The sequence below is a fragment of the Sparus aurata genome, chromosome 17 (genome assembly GCF_900880675.1).
Source record: "Sparus aurata chromosome 17, fSpaAur1.1, whole genome shotgun sequence".
Lineage (NCBI taxonomy): Eukaryota > Metazoa > Chordata > Actinopteri > Spariformes > Sparidae > Sparus > Sparus aurata.
The window spans coordinates 33,501,362-33,523,619 of NC_044203.1; the positions used below are offsets into that span (position 1 = coordinate 33,501,362).

The 22,258-nt window shown below is 41.0% G+C and overlaps 2 protein-coding genes across 2 annotated transcripts in view; both read right to left on the minus strand.

Annotated features, from left to right (window-relative positions):
- Positions 1-2,378: 2,378 nt before the first annotated feature.
- LOC115567447 (fucolectin-like) lies at positions 2,379-5,759 on the minus strand. The gene is made up of 4 exons (XM_030394063.1): positions 5,658-5,759; positions 4,242-4,533; positions 3,197-3,351; positions 2,379-2,695 (listed from the first exon to the last, which is right to left on the minus strand). Exons 1-4 carry the CDS (start codon positions 5,719-5,721, stop codon positions 2,412-2,414), a joined length of 795 nt encoding a protein of 264 aa, XP_030249923.1. The 5' UTR covers positions 5,722-5,759; the 3' UTR covers positions 2,379-2,411.
- A 2,067-nt stretch (positions 5,760-7,826) lies between these two features.
- Positions 7,827-22,258, minus strand: part of LOC115567781 (uncharacterized) — a 46,486-nt gene continuing 32,054 nt past the window's right edge. The window contains exons 13-17 of the mRNA XM_030394627.1: positions 17,148-17,215; positions 15,751-16,039; positions 12,194-12,348; positions 9,389-9,668; positions 7,827-8,476 (exon numbers count right to left, since the gene is read on the minus strand). Of these exons, the coding sequence (XP_030250487.1) occupies positions 8,326-8,476; positions 9,389-9,668; positions 12,194-12,348; positions 15,751-16,039; positions 17,148-17,215 (943 nt within the window). The 3' untranslated portion in view covers positions 7,827-8,325. The remainder of the gene's footprint in view (positions 8,477-9,388; positions 9,669-12,193; positions 12,349-15,750; positions 16,040-17,147; positions 17,216-22,258) is intronic.

Sequence of the window (22,258 nt, forward strand, 5' to 3'; positions counted from 1 at the left end):
TGTCAGCTTACTTTATACTACATACCTGCTGGTAATGAGTGTGTAAGTTGGATTTGGTTAAATTAAGGTCTGCCCAAAAAGTCCCTAGATTTGACATCAGGCACCCTTTTGAAGTGACAAAAGTTGTCTTAAAGGAGTTTTCCTCATGACAAAAATGTTCATCATGCCTTGAAATGGCTTGGATGCAACACTACACCTCTGTCTTTTATTTAGTATGAGGAAAACAGTCCCTGCCTTTGCACCCAACTCCGACACATTTAAAAGGTAAAAAAAAAACAACTGATAAAAACTTGATTGGGGTTCAAAAGTCACGACATTTAGCAAGAACCTTTATTAGCTGGAAACTAGCAGTGCTTGAGAAAAGGCATTCCTTTTGTTACAAATGCTCTCGGCTCAAAGTTTTTTTGAAATGGACAAACAAAACAACAATCTATAAATGGACAGATCTGTTTGCAGCAAACCAACATTCTTGCTATGGTGTTGCCTTTATTCTTGGCGTCCGCATCCTGACAGGATTATATCAGATAAGATCCACCTTCTTGACATTCGGCAAACCATCCCAAATGACTGAGTCAGACAAAATCGACTAACCCAGCTGCTGCGATTAGCATTGATGCCGGAGGTAGCAGTGAAGGGTGGCAGATCACTTCTTGGCTTCATATTCTGCTATTGCGTAAAAGTTTATTGAGGTGTGTGATCAAATATGATCCAGACCAACATGTGAGGCTTTTGTAATTATTTATTTTTACTTCAGCAACGATAACATAATATGCAGCAGCACAATTACAAATTCAGTGATAAAAAGACATTTCAAAACCGCATTAGAAATCAAAACGTGGATCAAATCCTAAATACAGCTAATATATAGCTGAGCTTATTTCACACATGGTCATTGCAGATTATTGTTGGCTGACATTAACACAGTGGCGGGAATTCAAGACCCATTTTGTCCAACTAATGCCATTTTTCCTCAGCCATGAGTTTAAACTTGTTAATCACACAGAGCTGTTTTTTTCCTGTTGACAGTGTTTTGCGATGCAGTGCTACTGTCTGTCTGAGACAAACTTTGCCCTTGCTGCACACACTTTGATTGGTTTTTGTTTTGATGTTCATCATCAAACAACATCAAACATTAAAATTGAAGCTTAATCTATTATTGATTAGTTTGAGATCATAACCATGTATTGGCTGAATTCTTGCAAATGAAATATATTGTCAGCTTAATCCAGGACAGAGCCATACACCTCCACCTCGCACAGCGTCAGGTACTCTTGTCTTCCAGGGATAACCACGGTAACATAGCGGCCATCCATACCGTTACACTGGAACTCAGCAGTGGCGCCTCCTGGGATACTTGTGATCAGAGCGCACTTGGTAGAGTAAGCAGAAATTACTTAATTATCTGGAGAAGAAACATATTCATTTCAACCATTGTCATGTGGATCCAAGATCGTAATCCAATTGACTATCCATGGGATGTACAGGAAGACGTCTGATCCATGCAGGCCCCACCTTGGACCAAACTTTGCTCTGACCTACTGAGGCAACGAAACACAACCTCTGGGCATGTGATGTAGTCTGGAACCAGGACATTGGTGGCCAATTATGTGGGTTGCAGGGTGAGGCCTCCATGAATCAGAGTGGTTCAAGCATGTCCCACAAATGTTGGATCAAATCAGATGGCATTCACATGGATGCTAGGACCCAAGGTTTCCCAACAGAACATTGTCTTGTAACAAGCTGATCAATGTTATTTACTTCACTTGTCCGTTGGTTTTTAATGTTGTAGCTCAGCAGTGTGCTACATTGATTCAGAGCGACATTGGGTTTTGTAGGCTTCCCTCGTTAGATTGTTAGTGGCTGATGTTTCTATTAGGGCTTGATAATTTAAGGTAGTTACCACATTTACTTTCAAACCCATACACACGAGCCAGACTGATACACTGGCCAGGCTGATATATAAGCCATATTTACTTATTGCAGATAAATCTGTGTCAGTGTATATGTTCACAAATACCCAACAAGATAATGTTAACTAACAATGAAATACCAGCAATACTATCAAGATTGAGATAATTTGGAAATGACGATATCTATATGATTTTGGCTATATACTGCAATCTGCTATGCTGTAGAGACTGGACATGTGACCCAATCATGAAACACCAAGGTTCATTTGGGAGACAGTGACATTTTTCATTTTGCTCATAGCACAAATGTGCTAAATCATTATTATCAGTAACAGCCTTATTAAACTACCTGGGATTGACTTGTGACCCAGGCATCACCATCTCTAATCACAAAATGACCCAATCATGTAGCACCAAGGTTAAATAAAGTAGAGTGAAACTTTCATTTCGCCTGTAGCACAAAAGTGCTAAATCAGTATTATTATTAACAGCCTTATTAAACTACCTGGGATTGTTGTTGCCATTGTTCTCAAGGGAATCTCCGATGCGGATCTCTGCTCCATTAAGGCGTTCTGAGTAATTATATCGATTGGTTATCTTAACAGAAAACACTTTGTGGGTTTTGCGCAGATCCAGACGCCACCAGGGGTTCATGTCGTTGTTTGTATGAGTGCAGGACGCCCGGTCATAACTGTTGGCACGATTACCATCAATGGCATAATAAGCAATGCCATTAAAATGCAAAGATGATTGTGAGGCTTTTCCTTGGAGTGCCAGGTTCTCTCCTGAGAAAAAAAACAATGTGGTATCAGTACCAGCATTATTGAGAATTATGAGTCAGTCTATAATCAGCCATTAATGTACCAAAATTGGCAACTATGACAACCAATATACCCAGTTTGATTTAATGAAGAACCACGACATATTAAGACCAAAGTGTGTTGCGTCTTCAGGTGCTAGTAAACAATGACAGCCAAGCTAAAGCAAAAAGGATTTTTCAGTCTTAAGAGCGTGGAAAACATAAAAATGGTTATCAGTACATGCCTAAATTTTCTGGCACCAAAAGTTTTGAGAACCCATTTTAGACGTTTCAAATGTTATCATACTGATCAAACGCTAACAATATTGAGAGTCATATCAGGGGTTTGAACAGCCATGCATTTATAATGTCTGCTCTAGCTCTTTTGGGACCTGCAGGCTGGAAAGCTTCTGAAATCTGTGTTACATAGCTACTGATGAAGTACATTTATTGTATGAGTACAACATGGTGTAGTTCACATTCTCACCAGTTGGTGCACGGTAACCATAAACCTCCACTTCACAGAGTGTCAGAATCTTGTTTGGACCAGGCAGAAACACAACCACATAACGCCCCTCTACACGATTAGTGAAAGTCAAAGTGAATGAGTTCCCTGCAGGGATTTCACAAATAACACCAGCCCTAAAAACAGACAAAAAGAGAAGCAGCAGCTCGTTAATGATGTCCAGCATCTACTTGAAGGCTTCTCAGTATCCCCATTCACACTGCTGTTTGAATGCAGGGATCCTGCACCAATTCTCCGCCTCCTCCTCTGTGTGAAAGTCTCAGAGGCAGCGGAGGTGAAATTTCGCTCCAGAGCTGATACGCCTCTGGAAGTAGTATCAGAGGTGCAGTATTGGCGAACCGAGCCAGTGTGAATGATTAGCCGGTTGCGCGTATCGAGGGCTTGTCGATATGACAGTCTGATAACTACACAGGTCCCTCACTCAACTAAATAAAAGAGAAATGTCCCACAAAGGAACGTGACATGACAAAACAAAAGTAACTTCAAAAGACTTCGGTGAACTGCCCCCAAGAAAAGAGCCTCCCTCCCATGAGTAAGAGAGTCAGACAACATCCAGTTTACTGATGGTTATTATGTAATAATGTAATTTACAGCAAAAAATTTAACTTTGTCACCTTCCAGGACGCATGATTGGTTAGGATCTCAATCACAACACATTATAACAGCATCCATATGATTATAAACCGTCAGCGGGGTCGTGTTAAGATTAACAGGAGGTCAACTGGGGAAACAGCTTGAAAAAAAACATACAGATGTCATCATCATGTGATGTGTCACGCTTCACTCTCAACCAACGGTAGAGAATTGGCGAAAATGTGGCGTCTCTGTGTAAAAAGGTCTAGAGATGCAGACAGTAGTTTAAGTTTAATGGTTAAAGAAACAGGTGTCTGAAACACAGGACTGAGGTTGAACGTTAAAAGTAGCTATGACTATGAAATAAATTTGTACTTCTATCTATCACGTTTTTCACACATACAATACCCTGTTGGAATTAATATGTACTCACAGTGGGTTTGTGATACCATTGTGATACCCAAGAGAGTTGCCAATGTGAATCTTTGCTCCGTTGATCCTTTCTGCACAGCAGTCTCCTCTGTTGGTGATGGTGATGGAGGTGATGATGTAGGACTCCAGCAGGTCAACTCTCCACCAGGGGTTGGTTTGTTCAGCGGTATGGGTGCATGAGTCGGCAGGATAATCAGAGTCGCGGTTTCCATCAATGGCATTGTATGCAGCCCCAAAAGCATCAGGCCCAAAGCGGTATGACTGAGTTGCTTTGCCACGTAAGGCCACATTTTCTGTCAACGACATAAATAATATTTTTTCAATGGGTAAACTAGGCAGGGTTTTCCTGAAACACAATGTATAGACTACAAAAATAATCCCTCTCAATCATCACTAATACCTCACAAGAAATGTGTGGTGGTGTCTGTATCTGCTGAAGCTCTGCATGTCCTCTGCTTGTATTCTTTTATTTTATTCTTATTTACTTGTATCCAGGATGTTTTATGGGCGTCAACCTTCAGGTAATGGTGTGCAACCATGTGCTGGGATTTATAGAACATGGTGACCAGGTTACATTGCCGTCTCCGTCTTTTAAAGTCCATGTAAACATGGTAGTCCGACTGAAATCGCACTGAATAAAATTTCTCAAAGTCGGACTAAAAGACTCCGGTGATGAGGTTGGAAGTCGATTTACTCTTTCATGTATACATCTTAGTCTGACCTGAATTGGCCTCAGTGTTTTGCACATTCACCACAGTCCCTGCACCGGGCATTTCACCCGGAAGTTGACGTTGGCATAAAACTGTAACAGGAAGCCGGGAAAAACAAAAGAAGATGTACAGAGTGTATAACATGCAGTAGACGATCGTCAGCTCTCCTTCTGAGTAGAGAGGCAGCACATAGCAACCTCACTATTGAAGACCTTCTTGTGTCATAAATTATCAAGTCCAACACAACTGTGTCGTCCACAAACTTTATGACTGAGTTGGTGGGGTGTGTGGCTAGGGAGTTGTGGGTATGTATAGAGTACAGCAGTGGGCTCAGGACATGGTCTTGGGGGGGCTCCAGTCAGTCAGGAAGTTGGACAGGAAGTCTAGTCCAAGTCACAGAGACAGCTGTTGATCCCTATGTTCCCGAGCTTTCTGGACAGCCAAAGGGACACTATTGTATTCAATGCTGAACTATAGTTTGCTCTGTAAGAACATTTTAAAGGGTCAGAGGTTATGATTTATTTGATGAGTACTTCAAAACATTTCATCAGGCTGAAGGTCAAGGCCACAGGACAATAGTCATTCCGATGTGACCACACAAGCACCAAGACAGCACCAGACATGTGTTTTGAGAAATGTATCCAACTACTCCTGCTGATGTGTTATAATTAAGACATAAATAAAGGATAATACCAGATTATACGTACGGTAAGTATAAGATGAGCATGACCCGAAGAAGAGCAGCAAAATAAATACACCAGTGTGCTTCATTATTCTGTTTGAGACAGACAAGAGAGAGAAATGTTAATAGCATAAAAAGCAGCACATTGCATTTCCAAGTACATTTCAACTGTTTGACTAAGAGGTGACAGAACTTTGTTGTAATGATCTTGAATAAAGAATAGCTGCAAACAGTAGGTTTTTATCAAAAAATGAACAATGGCGAAGTGGCTGGTGAATCTTTGAACTGTCTTTGAATGGCTATTCCAGCTCTGAGCATGTGATTATCATGTTGTCGTTTGTAAAACTGCTCTTAAAGTTTACTTTGCTGTGTGTATCGTTGAAACCCTTGGTAAGTCTTATTCTTTGTTAATGAAGTGATTTTGGTAACACTTAAAATTAACTGTCTTTTTTTATACTAGGCCTGAAAAATTACTTCTTACTAGTGCTTAAATCTAGGTAGATTGAAAGAAAAACAAGACTATAAAAAAGAAGGGGTAACTACTGGACATTTTACATGAAAAAGTGTTTGGGTACCTATAGGTTACAGTACTTCAGTGAAAGAAAAACAAAATATCTCTTTACAGTGTTTTTAAGTGTAATTTATGAACGTTTGATAATTATAGGCCCAAATCAGTAAAGCAGATTACAAAGAATTCTTAATAAATTCCTGATTTAAAAAGAGAATTCAATGAAAAATTAAATGCTTACCGTGATTCCTGGTTGGAATTTTTTTTATACCTATGTCCAGTGAGCAGCCGGTGCTTAATGGTCTGTTTGTGACGAGGGACAATTCGATTTCCTCCTTGTAGTAAATCTTTAATTTATTACAAGGGGGTTAGAAAAATGTTTTATCCCTGCCACCAATGAGTAGCCAGAGCTTCTTATCTCTTAGTGGCCTCTTTGTGACAAGGGATAATTCAATCTCCCCCTCACCTGGTTTCTCCCTCATAGTCAATCTTTAATTGACAATCTTTAATTGACTACGAGGAGGTTAGAAAATGTTTTATCCCTGATCCCTTATTGTGAAGATGGACTATTTGCCTCACAGTCACGAAAGAGAGGAACACATTAATTGGAGGAAACTATCCAATCACATCACGTTATGGTGTCTACTCCCATCCACATTCATCCAGTTCCATAGGTCAAATAAAGACACACCATGAAATATTCACCAAAGTTCATGTAATTTCTTTCCTCACAGCAGGTTGATGGCACTGATCCAGCTGTAACATTAGACCAGGTTTAAAACATTCATACTTACATAAAGTAAGTAATGTAAGTAAATTAATGAAATCTTGTATCATTTCACTGTGTATTATTCAAGGATTGTCAAAACAACATGTAGCCCAGAACATTAAGTTATATGACTCTACCAGTAACAGGCTGCCAGACTCATTTGGCTGATTAATGTGATAAATACTGTGGTAAAAGCAATCACCGATGATATCATTCAATCAGAGTCCTTGAGACCTGTGAATGAGTTGATTGGATGTCTTGATTTGCGGAGGTATGTAACAGGATGCTATGGAGGTTTCATTCTTGATGACTGGCAGCCTGTTGTGCCAATAGTTTTTGTGTCCTCATGCTAGATTAACCCATTTTTCACGATTCCCTTCTTTCCTCCATAATTTTAAATGTGAAATTTATGAAAGAATCCGAAGACTTGTAGCAAACCAACTTCCATTAAAACTAATTGCATTCAAGCAAACATAACTTCACTGTGGTAAAAGGACAATCATGTAATCTTCAAGAAGTAGATAATATCCATTGGAACACTGTTTTAAATAAAAACCCCAAAATCATACCAGCTACGGTACCATCAACGTGTTGATGTTTTCAGTACACACATCTTCAAAACTCAGTCTTCATTCTGATCTCAACTTCACATCTGTAAAGTTCCCTGACTGCATCTTGCACAGTTGACACACAAAACATCTGGCAAAATACTCAAAACTGACCCTGTGGTAGTTTCTCCACAAAAGTATCTCCGAGACCACATTTGCCTGCATGACAAACAAAATCGATTAACTCAGCTGCTGCGATTAGCACTGATGCCAGAGGTAGCAGTGAAGGGTGACAGATCACTTCTAAGCTTCACATTCTGCTATAACATTTATTGAAGTGTGTAATCAAATATGATCCAGACCAACATGTGAGGCTTTTGTAATTATTTATTTTTACTTCAGCAACGATAACATAATATGCAGCAGCACAATTACAAATTCAGTGATAAAAAGACATTTCAAAACCGCATTAGAAATCAAAACGTGGATCAAATCCTAAATACAGCTAATATATAGCTTAGCTAATTTCACACATGGTCATTGCAGATTATTGTTGGCTGACATTAACACAGTGGCGGGAATTCAAGACCCATTTTGTCCAACTAATGCCATTTTTCCTCAGCCATGAGTTTAATCTTGTGAATCACACAGAGCTGTTTTTTTCCTCTAGACAGTGTTTTGCGGTGCAGTGCTACTGTCTGTCTGAGACAACCTTTGCCCTTGTTGCACACACTTTCATTGGTTTTTGTTTTGATGTTTATCATCAAACAACATCAAACATTAAAATTGAAGCTTAATCTATTATTGATTAGTTTGAGATCATAACAATGTATTGGCTGAATTCTTGCAAATGAAGTGAATTGTCAGCTTAATCCAGGACAGAGCCATACACCTCCACCTCGCACAGCGTCAGGTACTCTTCTCTTCCAGGGATAACCACGGTAACATAGCGGCCATCCATACCGTTACACTGGAACTCAGCAGTGGCGCCTGCTGGGATCTCTGTGATCAGAGCACACCTGGTAGAGTAAGCAGAAATCACTTAATTATCTGGAGAAGAAACATATTCATTTTAACCATTGTCATGTGGATGCAAGATCGCAATCCAATTGACTATCCATGGGATGTACAGGAAGACGTCTGATCCATGCAGGCCCCACCATGGACCAAACTTTGCTCTGACCTATTGAGGCAACGAAACACGACCTCTGGGCATGTCATGTAGTCTGGAACCAGGACATTGGTGGCCAGTCCTGTGGGTTGCAGGGTGAGGCCTCCATGAATCAGAGTTGTTCAAGCATGTCCCACAAATGTTGGATCTGATTGGGATCTGGAGGATTTGGAAGGTAGGTCAATTCCTTGAGCCTGTGTGTCAGGGTGCATCATCCTTCTGGGCAGTGTACTGCCGTCAGGGAGTACCATGGCCATGAGGAGGTTCACTTGGTCTGTTTGTGCGAGTAGGGGATCAAATCACGTGGCATTCACATAGATGCCAGGACCCAAGGTTTGATCAATGTTATTTACTTCATCTGTCGGTTGTTTTTTAATGTTGTAGCTGATAGTATACAACATACACTCAGAGCAACATTGGGTTTTGTAGGCTTCCCTTGTTAGACTGGCCAGGCTGATATATCAACCATATTAACTTATTGCATCTAAATCTGTGTCAGTGTATATGTCGACGAATGCCCAACAAGATATTGCTAACTAACAAGGAAATACCAGCAATACTATCAAGATTGAGATAATTCGGAAATGACGATATCTGTATGGTTTCGGCTGTATACTACAATCTGCTGTGCTGTAAAGATTGGAGATGTGACCCAAACTTGGAGCACCAAGGTTCATTTTGGAGACAGTGACATTTTTCATTTTGCCCATAGTACAAATGTGCTAAATCATAATTATCAGTAACAGCCTTATTAAACTACCTGGGATTGTTGTTGCCATTGTTCTCAAGGGAATCTCCGATGCGGATCTCTGCTCCATTAAGGCGTTCAGAGTAATTATGTCGATTGGTTATCTTAACAGAAAGCACTTTGTGGGTTTTGCGCAGATCCAGACGCCACCATGGGTTCATGTCGTTGTTTGTATGAGTGCAGGACGCCCGGTCAAAATTGTTGGCATGATTCCCATCAATGGCATTATAAGCAATTCCATTTGCATACAAAGATGATTGTGACGCTTTTCCTTGGAGTGCCAGGTTCTCTCCTGAAAAAAACAATATGGTATCAGTACCAGCATTATTGAGAATTATGAGTCAGTCTATATCAGCCATTAATATACCAGAATTGGTAATTATGACAACCAATATACCAAGTTTGATTTGATTAAGAACCACGACATATTAAGACCAAAATGTGTTGCGTCTTCAGGTGCTAGCAAACAAAGCCAGCCAAGCTAAAGCAACAAGGATTTTTCCATCTAAAGAGAGTGGAAAACATAAAAATGGTTATACAGTGGGGCAAAAAAGTACAGAAGCCCTAAATGGCCATGCATTCATATATTTTATTTCCTCCGTATTCCCGTGAAAACGAGTTAATTTCCTCCGTTTTCCCGAGATAACGGGATAATTTTCTCGAGATCTTGTGATAACGAAACTTTGTTTTCCTGAGATAACACACCTTCGGACACACCGTAAGAGCTTGTACCCTTTATCAGCCAGGCGCACAGTAAATCATTTCATCACGTTCAGCAAAAATCATGCAGGCACAATTCAAACACACGATTCACAGGAACACAGATGTTCTCGGTTCACAACGGGCGCTTTCAAAATAAAAGTCCTGCATTTAGTGTCTAATATGATTAATCAAATAATAACCTTGTTTCAAAGAATATCAGTTAACTAAATGAAAACAAGATGTTCTTATTAACAATTATCACATTAAAGGTCGAGAAAATTATCTCGTTATCTCAGGAAAATGGAGGAAATAAAATATATGAATGCATGGCCGTTTAGGGCTTCCGTTAAAAAGTATTTAGACACCAACTGTGCAAGTTCTCCCACTTAAAAAGATGAGAGAGGCCTGTAATTTTCATCATAGGTACACTTCAACTATGAGAGACAGAATGGGGGGAAAGAATCCAGGAAATCACATTGTAGGATTTTTAATGAATTAATTGGTAAATTCCTTGGTAAAATAAGTATTTGGTCACCTACAAACAAGCAAGATTTCTGGCTCTCGCCCACCTGTAACTTCTTTAAGAGGCTCCTCTGTCCTCCACTTGTTACCTGTATTAATGGCACCTGTTTGAACTCGTTATCAGTATAAAAGACACCTGTCCACGACCTCAAACAGTCCACTATGGCCAAGACCAAAGAGCTGTCAAAGGACACCAGAAACGAAACTGTAGTCCTGCACCAGGCAGGGAAGACTGAATCTGCAATAGGTAAGCAGCTTGGTGTGAAGAAATCAACTGTGGAAGCAATTATTAGAAAATGGAAGACATACAAGACCACTGATAATCTCCCTCGATCTGGGGCTCCACACAAGATCTCACCCCGTGGGGTCAAAATGATCACAAGAATGGTGAGCAAAAATCCCAGAACCACACGGGGGGACCTAGTGAATGACCTGCAGAGAGCTGGGACCAAAGTAACAAAGACTACCATCAGTAACACACTACGCCACCAGGGACTCAAATCCTGCAGTGCCAGACGTGTCCCCCTGCTTAAGCCAGTACATGTCCAGACCCGTCTGAAGTTTGCTAGAGAGCATTTGGATGATCCAGAAGAGGATTGGGAGAATGTCATATGGTCAGATGAAACCAAAATAGGACTTTTTGGTAAAAACTCAACTTGTCGTGTTTGGAGGAGAAAGAATGCTGAGTTGCATCCAAAGAACACCATACCTACTGTGAAGCATGGGGGTGGAAACATCATGCTTTGGGGCTGTTTTTCTGCAAAGGGACCAGGACGACTGATCCGTGTAAAGGAAAGAATGAATGGGGCCATGTATCGTGAGATTTTGAGTGAAAACCTCCTTCCATCAGCAAGGGCATTGAAGATGAAACGTGGCTGGGTCTTTCAGCATGACAATGATCCCAAACACACCGCCCGGGCAACAAAGGAGTGGCTTCATAAGAAGCATTTCAAGGTCCTGGAGTGGCCTAGCCAGTCTCCAGATCTCAACCCCACAGAAAATCTTTGGAGGGAGTTGAAAGTCCGTGTTGCCCAGCGACAGCCCCAAAACATCACTGCTCTAGAGGAGATCTGCATGGAGGAATGGGCCAGCAACAGTGTGTGAAAACCTTGTGAAGACTTACAGAAAACGTTTGACCTCTGTCATTGCCAACAAAGGGTATATAACAAAGTATTGAGATGAACTTTTGTTATTGACCAAATACTTATTTCCACCATAATTTGCAATTAAATTCTTTAAAAATCCGACAGTGTGATTTTCTGGATTTTTTTTTTTCTTCTCATTTTGTCTCTCATAGTTGAAGTGTACCTATGATGAAAATTACAGGCCTCTCTCATCTTTTTAAGTGGGGGAACTTGCACAATTGGTGGCTGACTAAATACTTTTTTTTTCTTTCGTAAGTACATGCTGAAATTTTTCTGGCACCAAAAGTTTTGAGACCCCCTCTTTTAGACTTTCCAAATGTTATCTTACTAAAGTCTGATGTGGCTCTTTTGGGACCTGCAGGCTGGAAAGCTTCTGAAATCTGTGTTACATAGCTACTGATGAAGTATATTTTGTATGAGTACAACATGGTGTAGTTCACATTCTCACCAGTTGGTGCACGGTAACCATAAACCTCCACTTCACAGAGTGACAGAATCTTGTTTGGACCAGGCAGAACCACAGTCACATAACGCCCCTCAAAACGATTTTGGAGAGTGAAAGTGAATGAGTTCACTGCAGGGTTTTCAAAAATAACAGCAGCCCTAAAAAAGACAAAAAGAGAAGAAGCAGCTCGTTTATGATGTTCAGCATCTACTTGAAGGCTTTTCAGTAGCCCCATTCACACTGACGTTTGAATGCGGGGATCCTGCACCAATTCTCCGCCTCCTCCTCTGTGTGAAAGTGAAACTCTTGCCAAAAAGCAACCTAGGCTTTGTTTGTGAATGTATATGAGTCAAACCTTCGTGTAAAAGCACAATTACGACGAACGAGTCACCTTTAAGATTTACCGTAATTTCGTTTTTGGGCAAGCTAATTTTCAATGGGAGTGCTACGGGCACTCTTATGCTAGCATGAAAATCACTATTTTTAAAACACTAAGAAGGCTCGACACAACATGAAACTTTGCTCGTAGTATAGAATAAATTAGAATAGAATAGAATTACTTTAATGATCCCAGACTAGGAAATTATTTTGTCACAGCAGCAGTGGGTCTGCAAAAAATGTATACAGTGCAAATATACTATAAACAACAAACAATAATAATATATACAACAAAACAGTAGAGAGATCAGAGTTCTTTCTGTCAGGCAAAGGTGAGAGAGTTATTATACAGCAAAGAGAAGTACACTGGCCACCACAGACTGATAAAAGATCTCCAGCATCTTGCTGCACACTTTGAAGGATCTCAGCTTCCTCAGGAAGTAAACTCTGCTCATCCCCTTCTTGTAAACAGCTTCAGTGTTAGATCTCCAGTCCAGTCTGTGGTTGATGGTAACACCAAGGTACTTATAATCATCAAAAGTGCCAACACCCGAGTGTGACCTGACAGGAAGGAGAGTAATGTTGGACCTCCTACCTGTTTGGTTGCACACGGGTATTGACACTTTTTGTCTGCCGTGACAGTCGGCGCGCCGGACATGCTACTGCTAACATGAGTTGTTCAAAAACCTTGTTTCTGGTAAACTCTGTGTACACAAACAATGTTCTCAATGCTCGTGTTCATGTGTAGAGACCCTGGTGATATGAGCAAAGTTTCATGTTGTGTCGAGCCTTCTTAGTGTTTTAAAAATAGAGATTTTGATGCTGTCATTAAAGTGCCCGCAGCACTCCCATTGAAAATGATTTCAACCCGAAAACGAGAATTAGAGTTGTCACGATACCAAAATGAGTAACCACGATACTATACCAGACAAAGTATCACGGTTCCGGGTATTATCGCGATATTGCAGCCTTACAAGTCATAAATACTTATTTCAGAAATTATTTAAATACTTCTACTTTATATGGTTGACAATAAATAATCATTCAGTTTCCTTTGCACATTAATTTATGTTTAATTAATATAAATAACCAACTTAGGATAACAAATCCACTGTCTTTTAAAAAAATTTATTTGACAATAATGCTTCTTCTCCAACATAATAAACCATAGAGAACAAAATACAATAAACAGGAACTGATTCCCTGTGAAAACTATATTTTTATGCATTTTCTAGGTGCTTTATACTTTGACATCCTTTAACTCTTCATTCCTCAGCCTGTACATGGAGCATATAGCCTAATATTAGCAAATGAGAAAATAAACAGGGCATACTAACCTGGTATTCGACATATAAATCTGGGTGACGACACTCGAGTGTTTTATGAGGTTGGATGTGTTCTCTCCTTTGGCTTCTATAGCTTGGTGGCAGCGCCTGCACAGTGGACAGCCATCGTCTATTGCTTTACCGTCTGTGCCTTGTTTAAAGCCAAAATAGTTTCCAAATGTGAGTTTTGGAGTTTGGTTTTTGGAGCAAAATTAGTGGTGCCACTGATGACGCCACCGCGGCAGACTCGCTGCTCGGGCCTGGTGAGTTTCAGAAGCGGCGAGTTTTGCTCAGGTGCTGATACGCCTCTGGAGGTAGTATCAGAGGCGCAGTATTGGCAAAACCAGTCCAGTGTGAATGAATAGTCGGCAACGCGTATCGAGGGCGTGTCGAAATGACTGTCTGATAACTAGACAGGTCCCTCACTCAACTAAATAAAGAGAAATGTCCCACAAAGCAGCCTGACATCGCCAAACTAAATTAACGTAGTAACTGGCTTTGGCAACTTATATGTGGAAAAAAATGCCGCAGCTTTCCGTGGAGAAGCGTCTGTCCTCCCGTCTGTTCTACCGACGTTTCATCACATTTCTGCCCGAAAAACAGCATCTGTCACCGGCAAAAAACTTTAACTCACTGATTGTTTGTGTTGAAAATAAATCGCAGTGATGGTCAGACCTCCCGACCGAGACTTCAGTGAACTGTCCCCCAGAAAACAGCCTCCCTCCCGTGAGTGACAGAGTCAGACAGCATTCAGTTTACTGATGTACTGATTATGTAATTATGTAATTTAGAGCGAAAAACCTAACTAGGACGAATGATTGGTTAGGATCTCAGGGGCCGTCCACACGGGCGAAAACTATCTTTTTTTTCTCCGTCTACCTCGTCATCGTTTTAAGAATATTTGCGTCCACACGGATCCACTGAAAACGACCGAAAACGCTGTAGTTCATATTCCAGGCCTCTATGTGACGCTTTACATTCACCAAAAACGGCGAAGAAGACACAGAGCTTGCGCAGTAAGCTTGCGCGCTGTAAACAAACAGACAGTAGACGGAGAAACCGAACAATACAAGAAGAAGATGAAAATGGCTAGTGCAAGGAAACCATAATCGTTTGTGTGGACCGTTAATGAGGTCGAACTGCTGCTGCGACTCACACTCAACTACAAGGCGAGTAAGTTGCAAGAAAGGCTCAATATCTTCTGCGGCACGAACACGAGCATGTAGTCCGCCATTGTTGTTGTTGTTGTTATGGGACGTCGTGGGGTGGGGCGATCGCCTCATCGTTTTGGAAAGTATGCGGATTCGCCGTCCACATGAAAACGGGAGGGCTGCGTTTTCGGATTTCTCCACTCTGAGACCCGTTTTCAAAAAAGTGCGCTTTTAGGCGCTGCGTTTTCAGGATCCGTATGGACGGTCGGCCAAAACGATGCAATACGTGTGCGTTTTCCAAAAAAAACGTTGTCGTTTGGACGGGGCCTCAATCACAACACATTATAACAGCATCCATATGATTATAAACTGTCAGCGGGTTCACGTTTACATTAACAGGAGGACACCTGGGGAAACACCTTGAAAAAAACATACAGATGTCATCATCATGACATGTCACACTTTGCTCTCCACCAGCGGCGGAGAATCGGCGAACCACTGCTGCGGCGATAATGTGGCGTCTCTGTGTAAAAAGGGCTAGAGATGCAGACAGCAGTGTAATGGTTAAAGAAACAGGTCTGCGGTGTCTAAGCTCACAGGACTGAGGTTGAAGGTTAAATGTAGTGATGAATATAAAATAGAATTGTACCTCTATCAATCACTTTTTTCACACATACAATATCTGTTGGAATTAATATGCACTTACAGTGGGTTTGTGACACCATGATCTTGTAGTGAGTTGCCAATGCGAATCTCTGCTCCGTTGATCCTTTCTGGACAGCAGTCTCCTCTGTTGGTGATGGTGACGGAGGTGACGATGTAGGACTCCAGCAGGTCAACTCTCCACCAGGGGTTGGTTTGTTCAGCGGTATGGGTGCATGAACCGGCTTTAAAATCAGTCTCGCGGTTTCCATCAATGGCATTGTATGCAGCCCCATAATTACTAGGCTCATAGCGGTATGACTGAGTTGCTTTGCCTCGTAGGGCCACATTTTCTGTCAACGACATACATAATTTTTTTTCAGTAGGTATACTATGCAGGGTTTTCCTTAAAAACAATGTACAGACTACAAAAATAATCCCTCTCAATCACCACTAATACCTCATGGGAAGTGTGTGCTGGTGTCTGTATCTGTAGCTTGTATTCTATTATTTTTTTCCTTATTTTTTCCTTGTTATCACCCTAACCGTCAACCTTTGGGTAATGGTGTGCAACCATGTGTTGGGATTTATAGAACATGGTGACCATGTTACATTGCCATCTCCATCTCTCTCTTCTGCTCTCGGTAATAAAGAGCTGCAGGTCTGAGTGACTTTGACTGACTTAAGTGCTGAGCTACACACACAGAGAGGCAAACAGCAAATGTATGCGCCTAAGCCTGACCTGAATTGGCCTCAGCGTTTTGCACATGCACCACAGTCCCCACACCAGGCATTTCACACGGAAGTTGACATTGGCATAAAGAAAGCCGGGAAAAACAAAAGAAGATGTACAGAGTGTATAACATGCGGTAGATGACTGTCAGCTCTCCTGCTGAGTAGAGAAGCAGCGCATAGCAACCTCACTATTACAGACCTTCTTGTGTCATCAATTATCAAGTCCAACACAACTGTGTCGTCCACAAACTTTATGACTGAGTTGGTGGTGTGTGTGGCTAGGCAGCTGTGGGTATGTATTGAGTACAGCAGTGGGCTCAGGACACTGTCTTGGGGGCTCCAGTGCTGACTGCTGGAGGTGTACCCCCCGACTCTGACCACCTTTGATCGGCAAGTCAGGAAGTCTAAATCAAAGTCACTGAGAGATGTTGATCCCTATGTTCCCGAGGTTTCTGGCCAGCCAAAGGGACACTAATGTATTGAATGCTGAACTATAGTTTGCTCTGTAAGAACATTTTAAAGGGTCAGAGGTGATGATCTATTTGACAAGTCTTTCAAAACACTTCATCGGCTCGAGGTCAAGGCCACAGGACAATAGTCATTCCGATGTGACCACACAAGCACCAAGACAGCACCAGACATGTGTTTTGAGAAATGTATCCAACTTCCCCTGCTGATGTGTTATAATTAAGACATAAATACAGGATAATACCAGATTGTACTTACGGTAAGTATAAGCTGAGCATGACCCGAAGAAGAGCAGCAAAATAAATACACCAGTGTGCTTCATTATTCTGTTTGAGATAGACAAGAGAGAGAAATGTTAATAGCATAAAAAGCAGCACATTGCATTTCCAAGTACTTTGCTGTAATGATCTTGAATAAAGAATAGCTGCAAACAGTAGGTTTGTGTCAAAAAATGAACAACGGTGAAGTGGTTGGTGAATCTTTGATCTGTCTTTGAATGGCTATTCCAGCTCTGAGCATGTGATTATCATGTTGTCCTTTGTAAAACTGCTCTTAAAATTTACTTTGTAACGTATGTAACGTTGAAACAGTGAATAAGACATTTTGGTACCACTTCAAATTACTTCCTACTAGAACATTAATCTATGTAGAGTTAAAGAAAAACAAGACTATAAGACCTATTGGACGTTTTTGATGAAAGGAGAAATAAATGACAGTATATAAGTATATTTTACAAATATTTGGTTACCTATAGGAAACAGTTCGTAACAAAAGTTATTAACAGTACTGATAGTCTGCAGAACCTATTAAGTAATTATGGTTGTGTGATATGCTACCAAGACTGCAGGCTGACTGGAAAACCTCTCCAAAGATATAAATCATGCAAGAATATACTGTATTAAATATTTTGTTTGTGTTTCCATAATAGGGTCCTCACTAATGCTTGGGCACAGCAAAATAGTGTTAGGTGGGACACTCAAATCATGGAACAATTAGTGACTTGTCTGTCATTAAAAGAGTAAAGATACAAATGATTCTGTGCATGTGGCAGACAGAAAACATGAAAATTGTATTGTTATTATTGTAGCGTAACCAACATTATTTAGTCAGATGTTGGCTAAAATCTCTTTACAGTGTTTTTCAATGTAATTTATGAAAGTTTGATAATTACAGGCCTTAATCAGTAAAACAGTTTACAAATAATTCGTAATAAATTCTAATTAATACAGAGAATGCAATGAGAGATCAAATATTTACCCTGATTCCTGGTTAGAAAAATGATTTTGCCTGTGTTCTGATGAGCAGCCGGAGCTTCTTAACTCTTTGGGCCTCGTTGTGACAGTGGACAGTTCGATCTCCCTCTCGCTATATCTCCCCCTCGCAGTCAATCATTAATAACCAACACATTGATCGGAGGAAACTATCCAATCACATCACATTATGTCTCCTCCCATCCATATTCTTCAGGTTCCACAGGTCAAATAAAGACATATTATGAAATATTCCCCAAAGTTCATGTAATTTCTTTCCTTACAGCAGGATGACTGCACTGATCCAGCTGTAACATTAGACCAGGTTTAAAACATTCATCTCTCTATAAAAGCAAGGAATCTCTGTCTGTCTGTCTGTCTGTATGTGTCTGTGTTTGTCAAATATCTCTGCGGATCAGGATTAGACTGACCTGAGACTTACAACATGGCTGCTGCGTGGTTCAATGGTGTGCGACTTCGCATTTGTTTGGACTGCAATGATACTGTTAATAAATTATTTCATAAATGCTTTACCAATTCCTGAGTATTGTCCACTGGAGCCACCACAGTCACGTGCGCACCATAGCCAATCACTGCAGAGCCCACCGCGACCCCCCACCTTAAGAAACAAGCAGATTTATGCCTGCAGCGGCGCGAGCTGGACCGGGATTTTGCCGGCGGTTCGGTCCCGTTCTGTTCTGTGCATCTAAACTGACTGTTGTGGATTAATGAGACTAAACGAGCCCGGACCGAGTCTGTTCGGGTCTGAGGAGATCCGGAGACGCGCGGACAACATAGTGGAATCGGAATCTGTGGATGTTCGTGTGTAGCTAGCTGCTAGCCGCTAGCCAACCTACACGGCCCACCTTCCGAGGCGTCTGCTCTGTGCATCTAAACTGACTGTTGTGGATTAATGAGACTAAAAGAGTCCGGACCAAGTCTGTTCGGGTCTGAGGAGATCCGGAGATGCACGGACAACAAAGTGAAATCGGAATCTGTGGATGTTCGTGTGTACCTAGCTGCTAGCCGCTAGCCAACCTACACGGCCCACCTTCCGAGTCGACGGACCGGACCCACCGGCACGTCCTAAACCGGACTTAGGGTAAATAATGTCCGCCACGCTTTTTCGTGAACATTGCTGTCACGTTTGCTTTGTGTCTGGTGCAGAAGAAACGGTAAAAACGGGCTTTTGTCACGAAAGTGTCCAAGCAGCAAGTTTGGTTGTTGAGGAACAGGAAGTTGTGGGAGGGACGGAGGCGGATGATTGACAGGCAACGACGGTCAGTGTACAGACAGCGATATTGAGAGTTGAGAGATTTGTGACATTTTGCGTGTTTGGAATGTATAGTTAGTGTGTTATGTAGTGTTTGGTGTAGTGTGTTTAGTGTGTAGTGGAGTCGGTTTTTTGTTTAATGAGTCAAAACAATGAGAAGATGCTGAATGTGGAGCAGGCAGTGCAGCTCTTCATTCAGCTGGAAGGAGCCCAGGCAGACCTGAGCATTGCCTGCATTTAAATGTAAATAGTTACATATAACTTTGTACATTTTTAAAATGTATGCACATATTTAGCAAACAACAATTTATATTGGCATTATAAGTAATAAAAAATGTTTTTTTAAACATATTTGTGGTTTTCACAGTAAAAAAATCTAACTTTTTCTACTCAGATTTTATGTTTTTTTGTGTGATTTTATGTCCATTGTGTTAATACAGTATGTCAAAATGAAAAAATAACTGTACAGTCACACATGTGAGGTTGTGCTGAAAATAATGACACCAAGTAAACAGTTTTTAGGGTGAAATATAATTAATTAATACTGACCTGTGAATGAGTTGATTGGCTGTCTTGATTTGCGGAGGTATGTAACAGGATGCCATGTGGAGGATTTATTCTTTTTAAGATTTTTTTTGGCATAGACACCTTTATTAAGCAGTAGACGGATAGGAAATATGGGAGAGAGAGGGGGATGTGACATGCAGCAAAGGACCTCCAGCCGGAATCGAACCAGGGTCGGCTGCGTTTATGGCATGCGCTTTAACCACTCGACCACCTGCGCGCCGGGATTTATTCTTGATGACTGGCAGCCTGTTGTGCCAATAGTTTTTGTGTCTTCATGCTAGATTAACCCATTTTGACAAGTCCCTTCTTTCTTCTAAAATGTTAAATGTGAAAGTGATGAAAGAATCCGAAAACTTGTAGTACACCAACTTCCATTAAAAACAATTGCATTCAAGCAAACATAACTTCATTGTGGTAAAAGGACAATCATGTAATTTTCAAGAAGCACATAATATCCATTGGAGCAGTTTTTTTTAATAAAACTCAAAAATCATACCAGCTACGGTACCAACCACGTGTTGATGTTTTCAGTACACACATCTTCAAAACTCAGTCTTCGTTCTGATCCCAACTTCACACCTGTAAAGTTTCCTGACTGCGTCTTGCACAGTTGACACACAAAACATCTGGCAAAATACTCAAAACTGACCCTGTGGTAGTTTCTCCACAAAAGTATCTCCGAGACCACATTTGCCTTGATGACAAACAAAATCGATTAATTCAAATGCTGCAATTAGCATTGATGCTGAAGGTAGCAGTGAAGGGTGACAGATCACTTCTTAGCTTCATATTCTGCTATTGCGTTAATGTTTATGAAGGTGTGTAATCAAATATGATCCAGACCAACATGTAAGGCTTTTGTCATTATTTTTTTTACTTCAGCAAGAATAACATAATATGCAGCGAAACAATTACAAGTTCAGTATTAAAAAGACATTTCAAAACAGCATCAAAATGTGGATCAAATCCTAAACACAGCTAATATATAGCTTAGCTAATTTCACACGTGATCATTGCAGATTGTTGTCAGTTGACATTAACACAGTGGCGGGAGTTCAATTTAGAGTTTAGTTTATCCAACTAATGCCATTTTTCCTCAGCCATGACTTTAACCTTGTAAATCACATAAACCTGCCTTTTCCTGTCGACAGCGTTTTGCGATTTAGTGCTACTGTCTGTCTGAGACAAACTTGCTGCACAAACTTTCCGTGTTTTTTCTTTTGATGTTTTTCACCAAACAACATCATTAAATTTGAAGCTTACTGTATTATTGATTAGTTTGAGATCATAACAATGTATTGGCTGCAAATTCTTGCAAATGAAGTAAATTGTCAGCTTAATCCAGGACAGAGCCATACACCTCCACCTCGCACAGCGTCAGGTACTCTTCTTTTCCAGGGATAACCACGGTAACATAGCGGCCATCTGGGCATGTCATGTAGTCTGGAACCAGGACATTGGTGGCCAATCCTGTGGGTTGCAGGGTGAGGCCTCCATGAATCAGAGTTGTTCAAGCATGTCCCACAACTGTTGGATCTGATTGGGATCTGGAGGATTTGAAAGATAGGTCAATGCCTTGAGCCTGTGTGTCAGGGTGCATCATCCTTCTGGGCAGTGTACTGCCGTCAGGGAGTACCATGGCCATGAGGAGGTTCACTTGGTCTGTTTATGTGAGTAGGCGGTCAAATCACGTGGTATTCACATGGATGCCAGGACCCAAGGTTTGCCAACAGTTTCCCAGCAGTTTCCCAACAGTTTCCCATCACGGCAATGTTCTGTTGGCTTGTTGCCAATTGTCTCTTTGTGAGAGTAGCTGGTCAAATCACGTGGTATTTACATGGATGCCAGGACCCAAGGTTTGATCAATGTTATTTACTTCACCTGTCAGTTGTTTTTTAATGTTGTAGCTGATTGTATACAACATACACTCAGAGCAACATTGGGTTTTGTAGGCTTCCCTTGTTAGACTGGCCAGGCTGATATATCAACCATATTAACTTATTGCATATATGTAACATAGTTAAAAGAGTGTGAGTAAATCCAGCTAAATGTGGGATAAGCGCCCTCTGCTGTCTGTTGTGCGTATGGCTGAAAAGTGTATGGGAAGAAGGATTATGGGAAATCCTCAGTAGAAATGAGGATTCAACCGAGAGGTAACATGTCCCGAGTCTCGTGGGCAAAAAAAACTTTGTTTATTGTTGTTGGAGTCATGTTAAAATTAATATAATAGTGTGTATGGATTTGCTGTGTGGTAGTGTTGATTTTTCCGTGCTCTCCAC

Bases quoted from the DNA above. Each gene is read 5' to 3' on its own strand.
- LOC115567447 (XM_030394063.1), bottom strand. From the start codon at position 5,721: ATGAAGCACACTGGTGTATTTATTTTGCTGCTCTTCTTCGGGTCATGC. The intron at 3,352-4,241 runs GTGAGTACATAT...GTCTGTTTTTAG, and splicing joins AATGGTATCACAAACCCACT to GGCTGGTGTTATTTGTGAAA. The intron at 2,696-3,196 runs GTGAGAATGTGA...TTTTTTTCTCAG, and splicing joins TGGTTACCGTGCACCAACTG to GAGAGAACCTGGCACTCCAA.